The sequence below is a fragment of the Canis aureus genome, chromosome 21 (genome assembly GCF_053574225.1).
Source record: "Canis aureus isolate CA01 chromosome 21, VMU_Caureus_v.1.0, whole genome shotgun sequence".
Taxonomy (NCBI): Eukaryota; Metazoa; Chordata; class Mammalia; order Carnivora; family Canidae; genus Canis; species Canis aureus.
The window spans coordinates 40,989,523-41,013,268 of record NC_135631.1 but is presented as its reverse complement, the minus strand read 5'-3'; the positions used below and the strand labels follow the sequence as shown (position 1 = coordinate 41,013,268).

At 45.1% G+C, this 23,746-nt stretch overlaps 1 protein-coding gene and 1 long non-coding RNA gene across 23 annotated transcripts in view; one reads left to right on the top strand and one right to left on the bottom strand.

Annotated features, from left to right (window-relative positions):
* Positions 1-23,746, top strand: part of SRPK2 (SRSF protein kinase 2) — a 266,464-nt gene that overhangs the window by 211,233 nt on the left and 31,485 nt on the right. For 16 of the 22 annotated variants that reach the window (XR_013360362.1, XR_013360360.1, XR_013360359.1 and 13 more), the window contains 9 exons: positions 5,082-5,247; positions 6,418-6,443; positions 8,222-8,468; positions 9,125-9,607; positions 16,554-16,654; positions 16,771-16,878; positions 21,288-21,357; positions 21,967-22,059; positions 22,386-22,478. Coding sequence is in view for 18 of the 22 variants with exons in the window: in XM_077863989.1 (XP_077720115.1) it covers positions 5,082-5,247; positions 6,418-6,443; positions 8,222-8,468; positions 9,125-9,607; positions 16,554-16,654; positions 16,771-16,878; positions 21,288-21,357; positions 21,967-22,059; positions 22,386-22,478 (1,387 nt within the window). In the remaining 4 variants the exon portion in view is untranslated. Of the gene's footprint in view, positions 1-5,081; positions 5,248-6,417; positions 6,444-8,221; positions 8,469-9,124; positions 9,608-16,553; positions 16,655-16,770; positions 16,879-21,287; positions 21,358-21,966; positions 22,060-22,385; positions 22,479-22,509; positions 22,655-23,746 lie in introns of all 22 variants that reach the window. The other 6 variants (XM_077863976.1, XM_077863978.1, XM_077863990.1 and 3 more) reach the window with 4 other exon arrangements.
* LOC144292949 (uncharacterized) lies at positions 16,807-18,446 on the bottom strand. Its single transcript, XR_013360366.1, has 2 exons — positions 17,787-18,446; positions 16,807-17,610 (listed from the first exon to the last, which is right to left on the bottom strand). It is a non-coding gene; the product is annotated as an uncharacterized LOC144292949 (long non-coding RNA).

The window sequence follows — 23,746 nt, the reverse complement described above, 5'->3', positions numbered from 1 at the left end:
GAGGTTCTGGGAACAAGCCCCACGTTAGACTTCCTGCTCGGTGAGGAGTTTGCTTCTCCCTCACACTCCTGCTCTCTCTCAAATAAATAAAAAAATAAAATAAATTACAAATAGAAGTGCTTTTCCATACCCCGCTTCTGTGAGGCAGCGGATTCTGGGGGCATATGAAGGCCTGGCCTGTTAGCACTGAATGCTCTTGTCTACACTTAGTATCAACTTACCATTACATTTATCTTGCTGCTCCTAGTTACCAGTGAATTCATTACCATTGAGCCAGGAGTCAGTTATAGAATAGGAGATTAATTTTAAGTTGGTAAACATTTGTATATTCATTGTGGTAGTACATATGTTTTTTTTTTTTAAATATTTTATGTATTTATTCATGAGAGAGAGAGAGAGGCAGAGACACAGGCAGAGGGAGAAGCAGGCTCCATGCGGGGAGCCCGACGCGGGACATGATCCCGGGTCTCCAGAGTCACACCCTGGGCTAAAGGCAGGTGCTACACCCCTGAGCCACCTGGGCTGCCCAGTACATGTTTCTGTCCTGACTTGGAATCCTTCTCCTCAGAATGTTGGGTCCTCAACTGGGAAACGTGGTGAAGTCGCTCCCCTTCACAGGCAGGAAGCCTCTTAGCCAGCTCATTGCTCTGTGGCGCCATCTATGTGCAGGGCATGGAAGCTTTCTCTTTCTCCTGACCACATTCGCAAGAACAGCTCCAGGGTCTTCTCATGAATTCTCAGTAGTCCAGTGAGGACATGGAGCAGAAGGCTCTTTCAGGCCAAAGCAGACAAGGAGAGTGTCCACTGAGTCTTCTGTGTGCATGTGCATCCAGTTCTTGCCTCCTTCCTTTGAGCTGGGATTCCCACACTTCTCCATTCAGTTTAATGCCACAATTGTCAGAAGCAGGTTGTCACCTCGTGTCTGTTTTCTGAAGAAGAGAAATCCGTGGGAGCCTTAGGTTTCTCAGTAGGAAAGTTTCTCGGCTTGTGGGGTTTTTGTCCACACCCTGAGGAATGAGTATCTTGGCAAATGGCTCCTGTGTGGGCTGGCCCTCCCATGCCAGTTGGGCTTCCCTTGGTGCTGCAGGAGCAAGGCCTTGCTCACAGAAATAGAGGCAGGCCAAGTTTCCTCACTCATGATGTCCTGTGTTCAGGTGTGGGAAGAAGAAAGTCCCCATGTGGTGACCAGAGTTGGAAAATAATCTGGAAAGTTGCTGTCATTCTGTTTTCTCTTTGCAGTTTAGTCTTTTGGAGGAAGCTTCTTTTTCTGGGTGGTGAGCAGGGCCAGGGAGACATCTTTGAGAGAAGTTCCCACATTATTTCTCAAGTCACTCCTCCTCCAGGATCACGGGACCTATTGTAAAGCCGTGGTGGAGGGGAGTAGGATTATGTTGTTGATGCCAGTAATAGATGCTCTCTGCTATCTTCATAGGTGGACAGAAGGAAACCTGAGAGACTGTCTTGAACCAAGTCTCTTAATTTACACATGAATTTGAGGCCAGGGAAGGGAACTACTAGCTAGTTAGTGTCTGAATCAGAACTGGGGGCTCCTAGGCTCTGCCTTTGCTGATAAACTGCTGCTAGCCTGCAGGTCTGACTTCACGAGGAGAAAACTGGCCCCTTCTTTTGAGGTTGTGATCTGGCTCTGAATGAGCTGCAGCCCCATCCTTGGCCCATCTGTGCTTGGATTCATCTCAGCTCTCATGGCAACTGTAGATTCAAGCAGTTGGCAGTCGGGGGATCTCTCTGCAGCCTCTGCTGCCTCCTGCTGATGAGGCCAAGTATGTGTTTTTAGGCAAGAAAGACAAATATACTGGGCTTAGCAAGTAAAGGAAACACAGAAAATTAGTAGAGGCTCCTTTTAATTCTGTTTTTCAGATTTCGCAAGAGGAGATCTGTCCTTCAGCATGGAGCTTGATTCACTGCTTTTTCTCTTTTGTTCATCGTCATAGTTACTTTACATAAATGATTATGTGATTGCCCATCATTACTGTTTATTCTGGATTCTCAGATGCTTTATTGCTTTAAAATTCACGGGCTGAGAACAGAAATGCTGTTTTTCAAAATAACCGTTTTTTTTTTTTTTTTTTTTTTGTCTACAGCTAAAGACTTTTTTAAAAATTGTAATTTAGAATTAAAAGAAATTATGGCATCAGAATTTCATTGGTGGGATGTACACAGAATTTATCGTGTATAGCCCACTCATTAGGTGGGAGGAATGAGACCCAGAGAAGTTTAATACATAGCACAGAGTTAGTCAATGTTAGTGCATATGTTCTGACTTAGATTAGTTCTCCCACTTACTTTGAGCTTCCTGTAAACCTTGTTTTTTGTGGATATTCCATAGGTCATTTTTTTTAATTAAAAAAATTTTTTTTCATAGATCATTTCTAATTCTTACCATATTTCTATTTAATAGGTATATTCCCCCCTTTTTTAAATATTTGAAAATGGAAGCTCAGACAGTGTTAAGTACTTTGCTCAGGGAGTGAGCAGTCTGCGAGTGGTGTGAGTCCCCTGGCCGTGTTTTAACACCACACTGTGCTGTGCCTCTCAACTATTTCCTTTCAGATTTGCATTATCTTAATTAACTTACTTGTCTCAGCAGTCAGTTCTTTTACTGTGTTCGTTGTCGGACATCGTAAGCTGTGTTTCTTATGGAAAGGTAACCCTAGTTGAGTGCAGTTGCAAATATTTTAAGTCTGGGACCTTAAATTCTTGCTGAGAACACTTTGTTCGTCTCAAGTGCCTCCTTGTCATTGGGAACTCATGAACACATTTGGATACTGGATCACATTAACTCTTACTTGTGTGGGCTCCCACAAGTAAAATAACCTGACTACCACGAAAGAGCTAAGGTGGAAAGATAGGCATGACTTGGGCATGAAATGGTGGTGAAAAGATACTGACATTTTTACTTTGAGCTTATATTTGATATTTGAAATGCAGTTTCAGTTGGAAGAATTTTAAACTGTAAATTTTCTCAAAAATCTTGTTCCTTTGCCTCCATAGGTTAGACATCATTACTGTTCTTGTCCATTAACTTCTTGTACTTCTCAGAATCTCTGTTATTCAGGTATAAAAATTCCCCCCATATTATTGCAGTTTGAATAAAGAAAGATTCATGAATGTCAGTGAATAACATATAGGCCCACTGGATTGTGTTCCCATCAGGATTATAACCTAATTCTTTATGGAAATGTATAATGAATCTTTCTTCAGGGTCCTTTGATGGTTTAAACATAATTTAGTAGTTTTAATTGCAATATTATTGCAAACATTAAATATTTTAAGTGAAAAAAACAAGTGGCTTTTTTTTTCCCTCTTATTCTAGTCTTATCTGTTCCTCTGTTTTGGTGCTTCCTAGGAACTTGTCAGCAGTTCATTAAATTACATTTGTTACGCCTGTGGTTCATCTTGGTTTCTTTTTGGCCAGTCCCTTTCCTTCCCTTGGCATAAGACAGTAAGTTCTCTGAGGACACTGGGGCCATGAGCCCTGGGAGACAGTGAGCTGTGTTTATTACTATATGTCAGACACCTGGAATTGGGTGCATGACCTGTTAAGGAGTTTGACTGATGCTGGGTCAGTCGAAGTCATGTAAAAATGCTTCCTAGGGAAAGTTATTTCAGGTGAATATAGGGATTTTCATCCTGTTTAAGGGGATGGGTCTTCCTTTTCTCATTTTCCTTGTGGAACCTCTCTGTCCCCTCATTTCCTAATGCTGTCATCTGTTACAGTTGTTTAGCCAGATACAAGAGACAGAAGCGTTGTGCTCTTGCTGAGAACTTTCTAGAGTGGGAAATACATATTATATATCCTACTGCTTGTCTTTTTCCCACTTCCTTGTCTGTTGTGGACAAGACCCCTAAATGATTTACAGTGTATGATGAGATTTATTAAATGCTAATGTTTATTGAGCATATAGAATTTCTGATGTACAGGAACTTGGGAATATTTTAAAAACATATTTTTGTTCATGGGAAGAATTGAAAGAATTCCTCTCCAGTGGAAATAATTTCAGATATACTGTGGTCACTGCACTCTGTAAATTTTGTGGGTTTTGTTTTCATGGATATTTTGGTTCAGCAGTTTCTTTGAGTTAATGAGGTTTCGTGATCTGGATTCCATAGCTGTTTACTCCTTTCCTGCAGTATTAAAAATGTATACACATCATTAGACCTCATGGAGACGCAGGTTACACTTCATACCCACTAGGGTGACTAAAAAAAAGACAGAGAACGGTGTAGGCCATGACAAGGAGGCTAGAACCCCCTTGCATTTGCTCCTGGGAATGTGACATGATGCAGCCACTGTATAAAACAAGAGTTACCATATGACCTAATAATTGTATTCCCAGGTATACACTCCAGAAAAGTAAAAACGTATGTCTACACAGAAAGTCCTGCATTAATGGTCATAGCAGCATTGTTTGTAGGAACCATAAAGGGGAAACAATCCAAATATCCATCAGATGAAAGGCTAAACAAAATAGAGTATATCTGGTGGAACATTATTTGACAGTTAAAAGAACAGAAGTACATGCTACACTTGGGTGGACCTTTAAAACATCATGCCTGTTCTAGGAGACTGTATGATTCCATTCATATAAAATATTCTGAACCAGCAAATGTGTGGAGACAGAAAGTAGATTAGCGGTTGCACAGGCTGGGGGAGCTGGAGGAGATGGAGAGTAACTCCCATTGGGTAGGTTTTGTCTTTTCTGGGTGATGAAAATGTCCTAATTTACGTAGTGGTGATGGTGGATATCTAAAAACCATCGAATTGTACACCTAAAAGGATGAATTGTATGTAAATTACATCTCAATAAAGTTGTTATAAACGTAAGTATGTGTATAGATGCATTTGCTTCCATGAACATAAAGAATCTCCAGAATGATGCACATTGGTTGTTTATGGGAAGATGCTGGGCTCCTGTGAGGGTGGGGGCAGGAGGGAGATTTTTACTAGAAATTTGTGTCAATTTTATTTTGTGCCTTGTGATTATGTTACTTATTTTTACAAATGTTGAACAGTGAAGGTATTAATAACTCCTCTCTTCTCTTGATTTTACAATGACCAGGTCCTCCAGGGGTTAGATTATCTACACAGTAAGTGCAAGATCATTCATACTGACATAAAGCCGGAGAACATCTTGATGTGTGTGGATGATGCATATGTGAGAAGGATGGCAGCCGAGGCCACCGAGTGGCAGAAAGCAGGTGCTCCTCCTCCTTCCGGGTCTGCAGGTGAGGAGCTAAGCCAGCTTTGTTTCAATTTGTTTGGGGGCATTGAGAGCCAGCAGAGTTGCACACTGAAAGCAGTTGAGTCAAATACTTGTTAAGAACTTTTGAAAGAGTCTGACAGCTAGAAATAATAAGACCTTTTTCTTAAAAAGGTCTTAAAAAGATGCCCCAATTAAATTATGCTTTAATATTTGAGTTACTTTGTCCTCCCTTAAACAGTCATTTGAAATCCTACGAGCTGTTTCATCGCCTGCACACTTCTCTGTGAAGGTGTACATGGTAACAGCTTGCTTGTAGCTGACCTATAGTCATCAGAATTTTCTTCCGGTTTTAGGTTTGTTAGAATGCTTCCTTGTCTCCAGTTAGTCTACATCAATCTGAGTCTAACTGGTGAATTTGGAATTAGTTACAAAAGACCCAAGGGTGGGAGAAGGCCAGATACCTTGAGTTTATAGAGTTTTCTATATATAGAGTTTTCTATCTGGCTTCCATGGAGTGTAACGGCTACAGTAACATGTTGACCACTTTCCTCATCTCTTCATGTTATTCACACCCTAGTGCATTGTCCGGCAAGTGTGCAGACTTAGGGTCTGAAGTCCTGTGACTGACAGGACTCTTGGGAGCTGCGCACTACCTCCTAGTCTTGTTTTTTACCTTTAGGGTGTTTTTTTAGATCATAGACCTACGGTCAATCAAGCTGGCAAAGACTGGTCATGTGACTTCTAGAGTATTTATTTCTGCTGTATAGACTTGCCAAAGAGTTTTCAAACATAGATGTGCATCTCCTAATTTACATTCATCATTTTATTGTCTATAAAATAAATTTGGTTAGATGACTATGTGATATTTGTGAACTCTTACCCATTTTCTTAAGTTATCAGTCAATGCTTTGGTATTGACTCTCTTTGAAATGAATGGGTATTTAATTCTAGATAAATAAGGGAAGTGGCCCAATGAACAACTACTTCTGTGCCTTTGAAGAGCCAGTCATTTGTTTGAGATGGATAAACTTTCTTCAGATCTCTGTGATTAAGAAGCTCTGTAGTTTTAACAGTTTTGAAGTTGGATAGCCATTAAAAGGCAATGATTACCTTCATTTTACAATTGAGATTACCTAATAAAGATACAGATCTATTTTCCTCTAAACATTCATTTTGTTTCATTTTGTTTTAGTGAGTACGGCTCCACAACAAAAACCTGTAAGTATTTACACATACACTTATATTCACCTTCACGTCAAAAGCAACTGTTCCTTATTGAGCTTTTCAAGTTGTAACGTTAGTCTCTGTTTCTCTCTGTCACAGTTTTTCATTTAAGATTGTTTGGGCAAATGGATTTTTTTTTTTTTTGTTATGTTCTCAATTTAGATGTTTAATCCATCTTGATGTAAAAGATGGGCATGTTGATAAATGTTATGTATCCTTGAATATATGAGGCTTACTGTTTTCATAAGTTGAAGTGATTTTTAGAGTTGGAATAGTTAGAGCTTTTCCAAGCTGGATCTTCATTTTCCCTGTTCACTTTCTAGGGTGCTGTTAGCTGACTCTGGTGAAATGTGACATGATCAAGATAGAGTTCGAAGTGTGATTTTTACAAAACACTTAACATTATTTCTGATTTGCCTCCAAGATACCCATTTTTCTGAAGCTTGTACTCTAATTTGTTTTCCAGCCACTAGTTAAATATGGAAGAGTATTGTCTGTTTTGTGGTCCAGTCATATGAAACAAGTTGCTTGGAATTAAAACTTACCCTGATGTCCCTAAACCTGTTTAGTTCCAGTAGAGGATAGAATGAATATATATATATGTATATATATATATATCTTGAGTTGATGAGTCACCTACAAGTTTTGAAAGAGCTTTATGAACCAGAAGCATTTGAAAGGAAATGTCGAGAAATTCAGAGTGCTGCCAGCAGCCCTCACTTTGGAATGAAAGTCCCAGTACAAGAGGGAGTTGTAATAATTATGCCACCTGGCTTACTGAGGAGCCGAATCATTGCCTACAGTCCTGCTGTGGTTTGAGCAGCTTGTTTTGGTTATTGATTCTGTGGAAAGACTGTAGGCTGTCATTGCCAGCACTTTCCCAGTCATGTGGCCCTGATAGGAGGCTGACTGAAACTGTGGCTTTTTCTTTTTTTCCTTTACTTCATATGTTCATTGCTGACAGTTTCTGCAGTCCCAGCTGTTGACCCCAGCTCAAACAGACATAGAAAGAGAGTCAGAGACACAGGCAGAAGGAGAAGCAGGCTCCATTCAGGGAGCCCTGACATGTTGTGTGAGACTCAAACACCAGCATTACTGTTGACCAACCATGAAGGCAGTACACCTGTGCTGGCAGGCCTTTCTTTTATGGCAGGTAGTTGGGTAAGACATTAAGGAGAGGTGATACTGTTGGTTTGTAGATAGGCAGCAATAAAACTTGCAAGGGGTGCTTCTTGTTTAAAGGCCGGGGTATCTGAGCATTTTCCATTCTTAGAGTTGAATTGAAGTGGACTTCTTGAATTGGAGCTGTGTCCCTCTAAGGACAGGGACTGCTAGTCGCCCCCTACTTGATGTAAGGCAGCACTGGTTTCTTTTTTTTTTTCTGGTTTTATTGTAACCCTAACCACAAGGTGGGTCTCCTGTCTGGGGACTTGGTCTTTTTTTTTTTTTTTTTTAATTTTTATTTATTTATGATAGTTACACAGAGAGAGAGAGAGAGAGAGGCGCAGAGACATAGGCAGAGGGAGAAGCAGGCTCCATGCACCGGGAGCCCGACGTGGGATTCGATCCTGGGTCTCCAGGATCGCGCCCTGAGCCAAAGGCAGGCGCCAAACCGCTGCGCCACCCAGGGATCCATGGGGACTTGGTCTTAATGAATAAGACCTGAGGAAACATGATTTGTTGTTATTTGCCATGTTGCTAGCACAGGTAGTCTTGTGGAGTGCTTTAAAAAGAAGCAGACTGACCTGTGGTATTTTCTTCCCATGTTGTAGATAGGAAAAATATCTAAGAACAAAAAGAAAAAACTGAAAAAGAAGCAGAAAAGGCAGGCTGAGTTATTGGAAAAGCGCCTGCAGGAGATAGAAGAATTGGAGCGAGAAGCCGAAAGGAAAATAATAGAAGAAAACATCACATCAGCAGTACCTTCCAATGAACAAGATGATGAATACCGCCCAGAGGGCAAACTGAAAGCTGCCGGCTTAGAGGATGCGGCTGAGAGCGAGCCTGTGAATGACAACGGTCAGTCTGCACGGGGTCCTGGAGCTTCCTGAGTGAGCACCTGCTGGGTCACCACATAGGCTGTGGTTGGGGAATATGGGAAACCGTCTGCCACTTCATTTGTAAAACGAATGCCAGAAATATGTTAGTATTTTAAAACAGTTTTTTAAAAAATGGAAAATGTCTAACACCATGTCTCAATCATACTAATGATTATTCTTTATTTTTTAATTAACCTTTAACCTAATAGTAGTGTATTCACAGACATTTTCTGAAGATTGTAGAAGAGAGGGTAGAAGTAGAAAGGCAACTCTATAAAGAGTCATTTTCCTCCAAATCTAACTTTTTCTAATAAGAGTTAGCCAATTATTTACTGAATGAAAAAATGAGATCTAGAAAACCTATGATCTTACCCTGAGAACCAAGAGGTGCTTTGCTTTGTAGTACATAAATCAAGCATATTCGGGGGTGCCCAGCTGGCTCGGTCAGTGGAGCATGTGACTCTCTTGGGGTTGTGAGGTTGAACCCCACATTGGGGGTTGAGCTTATTTGAGGGAGAAAAATAACCCTAAATTAAGCCCACTCAAAATTGTCCCTTGTTGGAGGAAATATGTACCTAGTGCCACTGTGTTAAGGAGAGTAACGCATTCTGATTCTTAACCCATCAACTTTTTAAGGCGAGGCTGAGGACCAGGAAGAGAAAGAAGACACCGAGAAAGAAAACACTGAGAAGGATGAAGATGATGTTGAACAGGAATTGACCAATGCAGACCCTGCCTGGATAGAATCACCCAAAACCAATGGCCATATTGAGAATGGCCCGTTCTTACTGGAACAGCAGCTGGATGATGAAGACGATGAAGAAGAAGATTGCCCAAATCCTGAGGAATATAACCTCGATGAGCCAAATGCAGAAAGTGATTACACATATAGCAGCTCCTATGAACAATTCAATGGTGAATTGCCAAATGGACGGCATAAAATTCCTGAGTCACAGTTTCCAGAGTTTTCCACATCATTGTTTTCTGGGCCTTTAGAACCTGTGGCTTGTGGCTCTGCACTTTCCGAGGGATCCCCACTTACCGAGCCTGAGGAAAGCAGTCCATCCCATGACAGAAGCCGTACGGTTTCAGCCTCCAGCACTGGAGATTTGCCAAAAAGTAAGTGTCCTTCCCCGCCAGGTGTCTGCTTTCCGTGGTCCGAGTATCATAACCTTGACAAATGCTGTGAAGGGAATTGGCCTGGAGGTGGCCAAGTCATTCGTGTATGTATGCATTAACCATTTTCGCTGTATTACTTTTGTAATTCTGAATAAGTAATGTAATTTAAAATGTATTCTGTACCACTTAGGCTTTCTCTTGCGTTCTGAATATCAGATCCCATTTCTGAGCTTTTCTTATTCCTTCTATAGTTAGTGACATCTGCAGTTGCAAAAACCTTCCAGGTCCAGCAGCTTACATGTACGATAGCTTTTATAGAATATGTAGTTTATAATTTGTACTTCCATCTGATAGTGTTATATTTAATTTTTGGTTTTTGTTTTGTTTGTATTCAGGGAAATATACCGGCTCTTTGTATTGAGGAAGAAGTCTCATTTCATTTTGATGGTTGTTCCTGATTGTAGAACTCTGCAACTGAAACGTTAAAGCTATTTTAAAGGAAGTGGCATGTGTTTTTAATGTGATTATGACTTCTGTCAAACCCTTGAGAGTGAATGCCACATGACCTGTCCCTACCTGTGTCATGCAAAGGGGCTCCAGTAAGCAATCGCAGATGGTTTCCATTCTAGCCCACAGAGGAATAGCTCGGAAACCTCCTCTGCTCCCTCTGCTGACAAGAGTGTTTAACACATGATGAGTCAGTTGACCCAGCCCTGCAGATAGCACAGGGAATCCTGCAGCCCCTGGAGTCCAGCAGGGGAGACCTGCAGAGCGGTCTTTGTTACTTACTGGCTGTAGCTAATTATTCTAAAGATGTGGGTTGGTTTGTTTGTTGTTTTGGGGTTTTTTTTGTGTGTGTGTGATATCTTTTTTGTTTTTACTTGAGTAGACATATCCTATCCTGTTCCTTTTTACTTTAACCAAGGATCTTTGAAGGTGCTTATAAAATGTTTTCACACAGAAGGTAGGTTTACCTAGGGAAAGACTCACCTCTGTGTGTCTCCTTCACTCTCACACACTACTTCTGACACCTTTGGTCATCAAATGTGTGTGTTGGGGGTTTTCCGTACACCAGAAGCTTTTCCAACACCAGCTGGGTCTCCTAAAATTTATTTTTTTTTAAATTTATTCTTTCTTTTTTTTGTTTTGTTTTGTTTTTAAGATTTTATTTATTTATTCATGACAGACATAGAAAGAGAGTCAGAGACACAGGCAGAAGGAGAAGCAGGCTCCATTCAGGGAGCCCTGACATGGGACTCGATCCTGGGTCTCCAGGATCACACCCCGGGTTGCAGGCAGCGCTAAACTGCTGGGCCATTGGGGCTGCCTAGGTGTCCTACAATTTAACGTGATTTTGACGCTGTCTGGAGACAGCATCAGATTCCACAGGTTAAAGGCTCAGTTCCCACAAGACATCGTCATACACCAGTGGCAAGTCCATGTTGGCACCCGTGCTTCTGACCTATCAGCTGTGAATCAGAGGTTCCCACGGACCCCTGTTCAGGTTCAGTTAATTTGTTATAGCAGCTCACAGAATCAGGAAAAGAGTTCACTTGCTAGGTCACTAGTGTATTATGAAAGGATATAACTCAGGAGCAGGAGCAGCCAGATGGAGGAGATGCAGAAGGTGAGGCTTTTGTGCTCTTTCCAGGCCTGCCGCCTGCCCTGCAGTCTCTCACATATCCCTTCATATCATGCACACACGGATTCTTTGTTCTTCTAATTAACACCTTGGATTATGTCTTATAATCATTTACAGCTTCTTGTTTCCTGATGCCAGAATTGTCCCAAATTTGGTCCACGTGAGCCTTTTCCAGTTGTCTCTTTTGTCCTGTTGACATAACCCCATTTTTCTTTGTGTCCTTCCTCACTTTCTAGAACCACATCCTCAATTCACAGTTTCTCTGCCCCAGGCTGGAGTCACTTTCTCAAAAATCTCCATTTTTGAGATTTTTTTTAACCTTTTATAGTGTTCATAATTATAGGAACAGTAGCATGTTAAATTTACAAATATGCAAACATTTTTTATCGATGGAGCAAACAGTGAAAAGTTCTGCAATCATGACTATGGCATAGCTTCTCCTCAGTTTATTTTCAAGCTCTAATAAAGACTGTGCAAATGCACTTCTGTGCCTTTCTGATGTCTTCCCTTCTGCTTGGAATGTTTTCTCCTCCGTATATCCATTGTCTGTCCTCTCAGCAAACTTATTCTTGTGCCGACCACCACTCAAACACAAGCCCTATGTGGGTTCCCCAGCAGGTCTGTTCCCTCTCCCCTCTTTACCTACTGCTCATGCTTTTCTTAACTGAATGGTCATTATTTCCACTATCTTTTTCTGCAGTGGGATGTAAAATCTCAGAGCACTGTGCGTTTTTATCTTTGTATCTTCAGCATCTAACTCAGTGCTGTGATAAACCTTTATTGAATAATAAACAAATCAGTGATATCTGATTATATTCTTCTCCTCTTTGTCCCGCCTTTCCCCTTTCACCATCAGAATTTTATTCTGTCTAGCACACGCTCCATCCCCAGCACCCTTTCTGGTGCACAAATGTCGCATCAGGGAGAAATAGGGGGTCTGTTTTTCACGTTGATCCAAATCTCTTCCCAAGCAGATCTTTCCAATATTGCTAAATTCTAGGTACACACCGGAGACAGGATTGCCCTATCTAACCACTTGTCTGAGGCGCTCCATTTTGTTTCCTGCCCCAGAGGTGGGTGGTTGGCCTCTGACTACTGCGTGGACACCAGACAAGAGAAACAGGCTGTGTTCAGAGTTGCTGGAGATCCTTGTGTTACAGCAGAGTGCACACACATTAGGGAGTAGCTGAAGGCCAGACGGAGAGGATGGAGGGAAGAACTTTGGTGCAGGTGGAAGGATGTAGACTTTTCCCTGGAGTGACTGGGTAGCCGCTGAAGACTGAGAAGAGGAGGCAGGATTCCTTTTGGATTATTGGTTGCTGGAGTCACAGCATGCATCTTGGCCTGTCCCATCTGGTCCTGCTGGCTTTCCCTGCCAAGTAGTCCTCCTCACCCGACAGGGTACCAGGTGGCTGCCAGTTGTGGCTCCTCACTGCCTGGCCTGTCCTCTGAGGGCTGTCCAGAGAGAGCTTTCCAATGCACATCCTGTCATCTTCCCTACCTCTCCCTCCCAGGGGATGGACCTCCAGCCTGTTTCCACTCACAATAACACCCCGAGGCCTCACTCTATAAAGTTTATGAGCTCTCTGCAGAGCTCTCTGTGGCCCATTCGCTGGCAGCTTGCTCTCTGGCACAGCCCGCCCCTCACCCCTGCTCACTCTGCCCCTTCTGCAGTGGCTCCTTCCTCAAGTTTCCCTAAAGTACTAACTTGTTTCTGCCTCTTTGTATTTGCTGTGCCTTCTGCCAAGAGCCTCTTGCCGTTCATGTCTGCCGTTGTTTAGGTGCCTTCTCACACGTCACCCTCTCTGGAAACACTTCCCCTGCCCACCCTCCTCCTTGTTCATCTCCTTCCTTTGTTTTTCTTTTTTCTTTTCTGACATGGCATGTGACTCAGTCATTTTTATTTACTTTACTGCCCACACTCCTACTGATTGGTGAGTTTCCTAATTTGGGGTGTGGGTGGGGGAGCCTTACACGTCTGGCTTGTGCTGTTCCCAGTGCCAAGATCGCCCATAGAAGGGACTCAATAAGTACTTGGTGAATGAATGGGCCAGGCTCAGGCATTACATCTCCCGGTGCTGCTCCTTCACGGCCCTGGCACTTGAACCTCTGCATGTAGAGAAGGTACTCGTGCCTTTATCGTAAGGGTGTTTTAAGGTACATAAAGAGTCCGTGTGAGCCCAGCACGGTGCCTTGCAAATAAGCGATGACGGCTGTCTTGTCACTTGGAGGCACCACCACTGCCATCTTACTATTTTCTAAGATTGCCTCACATGGAATGAAGTGTCACTTGGATGTCAGGTCATTGGAGGTAATTTACAGGCTCCAGTCCTTTCTGAAGTGGCCTCTTCCCACCTTTCATTCCCTCCTTGGTAGAGGCAGAGAACAAGGAAGGGCTGCGAGAGGTCACCACATTGCTTAGAGGAGGTGATCCAGTTCCAGGACAATGCAAAGTTGGTATGAATGCACAGCAAGCACGCGTGCCCCTGTGTTTGTTTGTTTATTTATTTGTTTGTTTATTTATTTATTTTCTAAAGATTTTATTATTTATTCATGAGAGACACACAGAGAGAGAGAGGCAGAGACACAGGCAGAGGGAGAAGCAGGCTCCATGCAGGGAGCCCGACATGGGACTCCATCCGGGGACTCCAGGATCACGCTCTGGGCAGAAGGCAGGTGCTAAGCCGCTGAGCCACCCAGGGATTCCCTGTCCCTGTGTTTATTTTTTTATTATTTTCTGTCCCTGTGTTTAAATGGGCTTTTCTGAGGGTTGCAGTCAGGTACCCTAACCCAGGTAATTATCACGCTGAGCAAAGGAAGTCAGAAATACAAGTAGGTCCTCCTTTAAAAGCCTCTTTTGTGTTCTTAAACAGTTAAAAGTTCTGAAATGAATCCTCTGTTACTTGGAATGCATTGTGAGCAGGGTCACTGTTTACAGACCTGAAACAGGAAGATAACAGCCTGTCACCAAAGAGGCTTTGTCTGGTAATCATAAATGAGGGGTGTTAAATGCAGAGAACCTGGATTGAACCTGTGTGATGGTGTGTCTCTTCAAGTGCATTTCCTCTAACCTAGTTGAATTCTGCAGCTTCTGGGAAGTGTATTTAAAGCACCTGGGAACCGGCGGTGGACACACCCCTTCTTCCACAGGCCTGCCGTCAGGCGCCAGCTTACTCTGAGTCAGAACTAGAGCTTCGCCCTCCTTCCTTAGACCTTTGATCTGAATTTGGCTTCCCCTCTTCTCTGCAGAGAGCCGGTGGGCCTTTGGTTCTGGCCGGTGGAAGCTCAGCCTGTGGTGGGGGTAGAGTGGGGGCTACTTGGCTCTCCGGTGCTGATTGGTGTTGGTTGGTTGGTTTGGGTGGGGGTGGCATGACCACTTCCTCTTCTTTTTTTTTATTTTATTTTTTATTTTTTTATTTTTAAATTTTTATTTATTTATGATAGTCACAGAGAGAGAGAGAGAGAGAGAGAGAGAGAGGAAGGCAGAGACACAGGCAGAGGGAGAAGCAGGCTCCATGCACCGGGAGCCCGACGTGGGATTCGATCCCGGGTCTCCAGGATCGCACCCTGGGCCAAAGGCAGGCGCCAAACCGCTGCGCCACCCAGGGATCCCCCTTCCTCTTCTTTCTTGAACACTGAGCCTCACAGAATTTAGGTCATTTGCCAGTCATACGAGTCGTTGGTGTTAAAACTCAGATTTGAATCCAGTTCTGCAAACTTCAAATTCCACTTTCTTGCATGCTGACTCTCCTTGATTGAGAGACATGCAGGATTCCTCTGGCCATTTCTAGTGCTGCCCTCTATCCACTGGGTCAGCGTTCGTACAGTTCTGGAGCTCTGTTCTCTGCCTATCCCCTAGTTACTCTACGTTTTGCTTCCTCGTGTGGGTCTTTGCTGCCTGCCTTCCCGTCATTCCTGAGTTCCTGTGTGTGTTCTGCTGGCTCAGACTGCCTTTGGTGAAGTCCACAGTGGACCAGCATCTTTATAAAGAGGAAAGTGGTCATAGGGCAGATGGCAAAAAGGGAACACATGAACCTGGCCCGCCCATGTCGATCCACAAGCTGCAGGAGGGGGCTTGAGGGTTAAGATGTTGGCCAGACTTCTTTGGCCCCTCTTGGGGAGCTCTGTGGGTGTCCCAGCTCCTGGGTGCCTTGCTTACTTGCTGCCCTGCTAACAGGTGAGCACAGGCTGGCCTTGCTGCTTGTGTAGGGATGCCAGGGACTCAGAGCCCCCTTGAGTGGCTCCACAGTGTGGGTATACCCAGAAGGCGGTTTGGTTGGCTTCAGCAGTGCCCAGTTTGGGGTGAACAGAGGGTATTTAATGTTCTGTGTTGAGTGGACTTTTCTGTTTAGTCTGTAAATACCATTTAAGAATTACTTCTGCAGTGATAAGAGCCTTGGTTACACCTCATCCCTCCCAAAAGTCCAAGCTTTTGGTCAGTGTAGGGATTGATGAAGACGCTTGCTTACTTCAGGATTTTCTGTCTGGGCTCCTCCAAGTTATTTTCCTTTGTCATTTGTCCCCTGGTTAACTGTGCTTGATATGGGCAGGGTCTGGGCTTAATTTGAGAAGCTTTTCGGGCCCCAAGAGCCCAGAGAAGCTTAATAACCCTGTGTTGGCTGATGAACTCCTCTCAGAGTCCCTCTGGGGTTAAGAGTGGTCTGAGTATTTGAGGTCTGAGAGGAACATCAAGATTTGCCCTGTTGGCTGCCTCAGGAGACCTGTGTTCTGGAGCATTCCTTGTTCAAAGCTAAACCCAAATTGATTAGTTCTGGCCTTTAACCTGTATGTATTAATCAGTCATCAACTACCCCTTGAGATCTCTGTGCTCAGCCCAAGCAGGAGAGGTAGGTGACGCAGTTACCAGGTGAATTGAGCATCACTTACAAAGGGATTGGCCACCCAGGAACGTGTTCTCTCTACCTTCGTGTTTCACGTAGTGATGCACCAGTGAGCTAGATGTGGTTCATTGTGGGCTCTGAGGCAGTGAGGAGTGGCTAGAAAGATGCCAAGGGGAGGAGCGTAGGGTTGACCTAGGGATGAAGGAATCAGGGCTATAAGGAGAAAGAACAAGGCCAGGTCAGGGAGGTGTCTGGGCAGCCCAGTGTGTTCTCTCCTGAAATATCTTCTAGGGATGGAGACCAAGAATTTAAAATTCTGTTGAGTGCAACGTACAGGGTTCCAGGCCTAAGTGATCATCCCATCACTTTCCTAGAAAAGGAGACTGTGCCCGGCAAACATTGTGTGCACACATGCAAACCACTTATCCCAGGCACTAACTGTCCTGCTGTTTGCTCATGCCAGCAAAAACCCGGGCGGCCGACTTGTTGGTGAATCCCCTGGATCCACGGAATGCAGATAAAATTAGAGTTAAAATTGCCGACCTGGGAAATGCTTGCTGGGTGGTAAGTAGAGTCTTCTTTCTAAAACATTTTGATCATGATCACATATTAGAAGACACTTTATTTTTTCTTTTTAATGTCTGTTTCCCTCCATAGTAATACAGTCTGTTCCCTTCCAGCATAAACACTTCACAGAAGACATCCAGACACGTCAGTATAGATCCATAGAGGTTTTAATAGGAGCAGGTTACAGTACACCTGCTGACATTTGGAGTACCGCGTGTATGGTAAGAACGGCCTTGGCCATTTTCTTCTCTTGGCTCACCCCCTTAATGCTCACGATGCGGCCGTCCCACTGGTGCATGTGGTCTGAGTTTTCCTGACCGTGAAGTCTGTCCTCTGTGGGATGGGTGAGGGCAAGGCTGCTGTCTTGAGCGTGTTGTGAATTGGAAGGACCCTCAGGCATGTCCTTGGGTTCGGCTTGGTCGCATTTCATCTTGTGATAGACGGTGTCTTCTCAAGGCCCTCTTCAGCCAACGCCCCGAGCGTCACACCTTCTGCTCTGATGACAAAGATCACTCCAAGTAATTCCTCCTGGTTTCTGAAGCTTGCAGGTCATACGCAGGTTTACCCTCTGCTCATGCTGGGGGGGATGATGAAGCAGTGGTGTCTCTGGAGGGTTGTCTGAGGTAACCCTTCTTGGTGACCTTTGACAGATCTTATCTCCTTAAGGAGATGGAGTTCCCTAAGTGCCATCTCTCCTCCTATCTCTCCTCCTATAAAATCTAGGGAATATTCTGGCTTATTGCTGTCGGGCTGTCCTCTGACTTCCAGGACCCAGCAGCTGCGTGTGTTCCCTTTGACCGAGTCTGTTCGCATGGAAAACAAAAAGGTGTTTCTCATCAGGTCCTCAGGGCGCCTCTTCTTTCACCCACCTCTTCCCTTTGGCTGCATCACAATTTTGTGACTAAACCTTGCCCCAAGCCCTCACCAGGGCATCTTCTTCTCTCACTGCTGACCTGTGAATTGATGAGCATGAGTGGCCTCTCGTCTCTACGCCAATTTCAGTTTCTCTTTCTTGGTCCTGTTCCCTAGCCGGGGCGTGTGTGCGTGTGTGTGTGTGTGTGTGTTTGGGGTACTGTTTCATGTTTTTCTTTCTTAATTCCACCCCTCCCAAATTCTCTGTTATACTTACAGTAAGAGGCTTTGTGTATAAAGCCTCGCACTCGTCTTCTCACTAGAAGGAGCAGTGGGTAATAAACGTACTCGTCTGTTATTCAGAGATTAACAACTCTTCGGAGTGCGCTGTGCTGCGTGTCCTCCGATGCCACAGTAAAAAGTGTGGTGCTAGATAATATGAAGAAAAGTAGATGTTTGTGTAAAGTTATCAAGATCTGAGGCAAGATGTGGCCAAATAGATCAGAAACAGTGTGCCTTTGTTTTCCTACTTTGCTCTGACAAATCATACCAGATAATAATTTTTAAAATAAAGTTTTTTGGTGAGTATCAAAAACTTAGGTCTTTGCTGTGCGATGTATGGAAAAGAATGGTGAGAAGAATTGGTGGACGTGTGATGGCTGCTCTGACCGTGGAGACTGTGGTGTGGGGAGGGACAGGACCGGGGGGTGGGTGGGGGCCCCGGAAGTGGCAGGAACCGAGGCTAGGCCAATGGGAAGTGGGGAGAAATGTTCCGTTTTCGGAATGTGGTGAGGTCAAGCCTTAGGTGTCCCTAGCGACACAGGAGGGGCCCTGCCAGGCTGCCCTGAATTAGACTCTGAGGGCTCTTTCAACTCTGAAACCTGTGCTTCTAATTTGGGGTGTTAAATTTTGATGATATAACCGGAAAACTAGGACAAGATCACAGAGGTAGGAGAATAATGTGGAGCCGTCGGTACGCTTTTGTGTCAGGTTGTGTGTCTTGCCTTCCATTAGGTAAGGACTTGTCCCCCCACATGGTGTCCCCATCCTGGCCGCTTCTCCTCCTGTGAACAGTGATACAGAAGTAGCAGACTGTCTCCTTCCTCCTTCCTCCCCTTCCTCCCCTTCCTCCCAAATTAAGCATAAATTCCCTCAGGGCTTCAAGGGTTACTTGGGGAGTTTTAAAACACTTTTAAAATCAGCTGATTGTTGTCATGTGATGATTCCCCCCCCCCCCAAGGGGGCAAGCCTTGTTCCCCACCCCTGCCTTCCATCCCTGAAGGCAAGGCTGAGAGGTCCCTCTTGTTTTTCCTAGAGAACCTGGTAAACACAGTGTTTCCCCATCCCATCCCTGTGTTTAAGTTTAGAAATACAACAGTATATTAAATTCATAATGCTAAGCTGTACTAAAGCTCCAGATTGTTCTTGGTGATGAGGCGTGGAGGCCTTTGATGACATAAATGGCAGTAAGTCTTGCAGAGGCTGCGGGGTTAAGAGCTCCCGTGTGGCAGGTGGTGGCCGTGCTCACTGTTGGGCGCCCTTTCTGTTGTCAGGAAGGAGGGCCACAAAACGAGGTGGAGTAGGTGAAATGTGTCACTTGTTGAACCTCTTTTCCTCTTCTTGAGTTTTGGGGCTCCTCCAGATGTGGAGTGAGGGCTGAGGCACTGCTTGCTTGCACTTGTGTGTCGGGGCCCCAGAACAGGTAACTTCTGCGGGCTCCCTGGTGAGCCCCAGTGAGTGCCATAGAAACCAGGAAAGCCAGTCTGACCCATTTCACCCAGCTTCCTCAGCACCGCTCACATGCCTGCAGACAGAACAGGTGACCTCACTGCTTCAGAATGCGGTTCCTTGGGGTGGGGGAACCTTGGTGTGCAAGTAACAGGTGCCTGGTCTCAGAACCTGAAGAGAGAATTTGGCCCAGGGGAGAGTCCTTGTAGGGAATTTGGTCAAGCACAGCGGAAGGAATGCCAGGTTCCCAAGCGTTACAAGTCCCAGTATTAAAGTAGTAATAATAGTAAGGTTCTGTCGGGAGTAACTTACTGAGTTCAAGGCCATAATCTTTCATAGTTTCTTAGCTGCCCACCTGAAAGCAGCCGACATTTCACTGTAATGCCTGCACCTGCTGTTGATCTTGTCCTTTTGTTAAGAAAATCTTGTCACTCTTCAGAGAACTAGGACCAGATGAGGACCGGAGGGCCTCCTCATCTTACCTCTCCACTTCCTTTTTTCTTTTAGATCATTTCTTTGTGGGCTTCTTAGATTTGAGTGTTTCATTGAAAATACACGGGTGCTAATGAGAACGGCCATCTTTCAGAGAACACTCAGTTGACATGTCTTAGTGTTTGGTTCTAAGAAATATATTCAGCCTGACGGAAATGTTTGAATGAGCAAGGGCTCCAGAGCAGGGTTAAGGAGCCTCTGTGGCACTGTCCTTGGAGCCTCCGCAGCGGCTTCCCCCGGCTTCTCCACGGGGGTCTCTCCTTTTCCTCATGGCTCGTCCCAAGCCAAGAAGACTCTCTGGACATTCACCATGAAATCTGATTGTTCCCTTCGGATTTGTGGCCACGAGTGAGGTTTTGTGCCCTGACCCAAGATCGGTGTATCTTGTTCATTGTGTGGAGGGGAGAGGCCCCAGGTGAGGACCTTCCCTGACCAGCTTTCTCTGAGACTGGACGTGTCTAGGCCCTGCAGGATCCCGAGTTCTTGAGCTGGTGCTCTCACAGGGTAGCTGACAACCATCTGGTTACCCCACCTCCCTCCTTTTTTTCTTTCTTAAAAAAAAAAGTGAGGCGCTGTGGTCATGCCCCAGCACAGCCACCCTTGGTTCTTTGAAGGCAGTGGTGGAGAGCCCCTCCTCCACATGTGCTCAGGGACAGGGGGTGGAAATGGGGGGATGCGGGGAGGGCAAGTCCCCGGGTGCCTTTCAGAACAGCAAGCTCCAATACAGAATTGAAGTATGGGAAAACCAAAAATAGGATTTAGCCTTTCCTTTTTTTAAAAAAAGATTTTAAAAACATGGTATTGGATCCTCAGAGCAACAGCAGTTACCATCTTTATATATGTTAGCAAATTAAACTCATGGCCCTGAGGGGTTTTTTTGAGAACAAGGGGAGAAGACTGCCTGATAGAAATGGAAACGGGGCCTCTGCGCCTTCCCTTCCAGGCTGGCTGCTGGAGCAGGCAGTGGCAGCCCAGGAGGCAGGCCAGCTCTCCCTGCCTTCCTTACCTGGCTCTTTCCACCCCAGGGCACCAAGCAGGAGCCACAGAGCCTTCTTTGTGGCTTTCGATTTCCCTTTGGTTAGCTCAGAAATGAAAGAAATGAGACACAGAACACGGTTCTTGGTTACTGAGACATGAGAGTCTTCGCTTCACTTGCTCTCGGGGCCAGATGAGCTTGTAGGTTGAGAGAAGGCCTGAGTCGGACCTGGTCCTAGATCAAGTCTGGGTCCCGCCATTCAGAGTTGGGGTGCGGTCCCCCGCTAGGCCTGCACACGGCTGCTTGCCAGCGTGCTTCCTGCAAGATGAGGGGCGTACGCAGCCTTTACATCCTCCGGTGGAGGAGATGTAAGAATTTTTCTCAGACTTCTTTGAACTTTTTGGAAGGAAGAAAAAGGTTGGTGTTGAGTTCTTTTAGAAGGCTCCTTGGGTTGATCAGATCCTCATAAAACGTCTCTTGTACAAGGAGAAACAGTTGCTGCCTCGGGGGCCACTTCCCAGAGTGGGAATGTCATCTGTTATCTTAGCGTGTTATCTTAGCGTGTCATCTGTTGTGTCCTAGGCATTTGAGCTGGCAACGGGAGATTATTTGTTTGAACCGCATTCTGGGGAAGACTATTCCAGAGACGAAGGTGAGTATCACTCGCTGCTGAATATCTCAGGCTGGGTCTCCGGAGAGGCCTGAGCTTCTGGAGAGGAATGTATTCCTGCACTGAAACAGAGCTGTGTTTTGGTTTTCAAACGCCCAGTTCAGATGCTCTTCCTTGGGCTTGGAGCCCCCTCAGGCCTGATAGATGGGCAGCTTTGTGGAGAGCCCTTGGCCTGAACTTGCTCGGGCCTGGCGCCCAGCGGCCAGGAGACGACAGGCTGTAGGAATTGCAAAGCCTTTCTGTGGTCCTTTTGTCCACTGATCCACTGCCCATTTCTCTGTCCTGTTGGGGAGCTGAGTTGAAAACCTGGGAATTCTGGCTTGAATTCCATCTGTAAACCTGACCATCTCCATGCTTATTTGCTTGCAATGCTGGGGTGGCCTGGGGTGAGCTGGCACAGTCACCGTTAATGCTCCAGATGGTGCCTGAGGCCTGCCAGCCCCAGAAGCCTCTGCATGAATGTGCTGCAGACATTGTTGATTTGAATCTATTTCTGATTTTTTACTAATTTCAATTTTTTCCCCTCTTCTTTTATCCCATCCTTCCCTGTGCCCCTCCCATTCCCGTATCCTTTTTTTCTCTCCTCCATAGACCACATAGCCCACATCATAGAGCTGCTAGGCAGTATCCCAAGGCACTTTGCTCTGTCTGGAAAATATTCTCGGGAATTCTTCAATCGCAGAGGTAGTACCTCTTCTTTTTGAAAAGCGCCACGATGCAGACAGAAACGGGATAGCAGCTGCCTGTAGCATTAATGGAGACAGAGCTGTCTCCTAAATTCAAAGGCAACCTAACAAAATTCCCACGCTGATTTAAAAATTGAGAGGGAAGGCCACACTTGCCCTGTGCTGTGGTCACCCCGTGCATCCGGCCACACCGGCAAAGCCCGTGCTTGGATCACGCAGGTCGCGCTCTGTTTCTGTCTGCGCGGGCGGTAGCAGTGTCTGCATGCAGTGTACTGATTCAACTGTCGTGTGTTTCTGTTTTGCTGGCAATGTTTCCCAATGCAGATCACATAGCATTGATCATTGAACTGCTGGGGAAAGTCCCTCGAAAATACGCTATGTTGGGGAAATATTCCAAGGAGTTTTTCACCAGAAAAGGTAACGGTATTTATGCAACACTAATTTTCAGCATAATCCTCCCCCCAAAGGAGAAATTGTGCATTCACATTTGGGCAGTGGAGAAAGACCTGGACCCTTGCAGGTGGGAAAATCTGCTGAAGAAAGCTGTCAAGACCTAAGCTTGAACCATCCCGTGTCTGTGGAGTGTGGATTTTGTAAGAGCACAACCTTCCTGAAACCCTTGGTCTCCTCCCCACCTCCCTCTCCTATTCTGAGCCCAAACTGTGGATTTGTGGATTTGTAAAAAGGAGTGGATGTGATTTTTAGGGACCAGCTACACTTGACTTTGCGTCTTCCACGCTGTTGTTCATGGAACTGCAGGGTTTCTGCCATGGAGCAGAGGCAGCCTAAGGACTGGACTTGACGAACAGGCCTCCGTGTCACCTTGGGTCTGTGTGAGCTACTTCCAGAGTGGGGTGTGGGCCCGTGAAACTCTACGCCCCACATGCGTAGAAGTCTGGCTTTTTTCTCTTGCATTACTCACACTGCATTGTGGCTGATTTACTTGAATATCAAGTAAGGTCTGTCGATCTTCCCTTGATGTGACCCTAAACAATCATTCCTTTGCCATGTTTAGTCTCTAGTTTGTAATCAGTATTTTAAAAATACCCAGAAGCCCCAGGAATTTAGTGTTAAAAGGACCCTTTCCCACTGCCCTATTCTTTTGTGTGAACATGTTGGGCCTCTTGAATCATGTTTTTCCAGCTCAGATTTTTTGGAGGGGAAAGGGCTGCAACACACTTTAATAATAAACATTTGAAGTTGGTTGTGAGCAGGATATAGAGTTTCTAGAAATTTCTGAGGGTCCTTGGTATTCTGTTCCTCTCTGCGTTAGCCAGATTTAGAGAACTGGTTTTGACTTTTCATCTTCCTGTGAGGTAAGGTATTATTTTAGAGGAATAATCCTTTATTATACCTTTTGGTGATGTTGAGCTGACCGGTTCTTGTTTCATCCTCTACGTATCCCTGTTAAACACACAAAATTTGAGAACTAACTGTGCCGAAGCTGGTAGTTTCCTGTTCCACTTCCTCAGGGGACAGTGACCACAACCCGCAGCTGTCCTGGGATCACCCAGTGGGCAATCTCGAAAATATGTAACCAGATGCAGTTATTTTCTTATTACCTTTTAAAGACTTACTACCGGAGAAAAGATTGTTAGGGAGAACTGTCCTGTAGATAGCCTGTATTAATTTGAGTTCCAAGAGCCTACCTGATCTTCGAGGCTGGGTCACACGGCCAGGTCCGT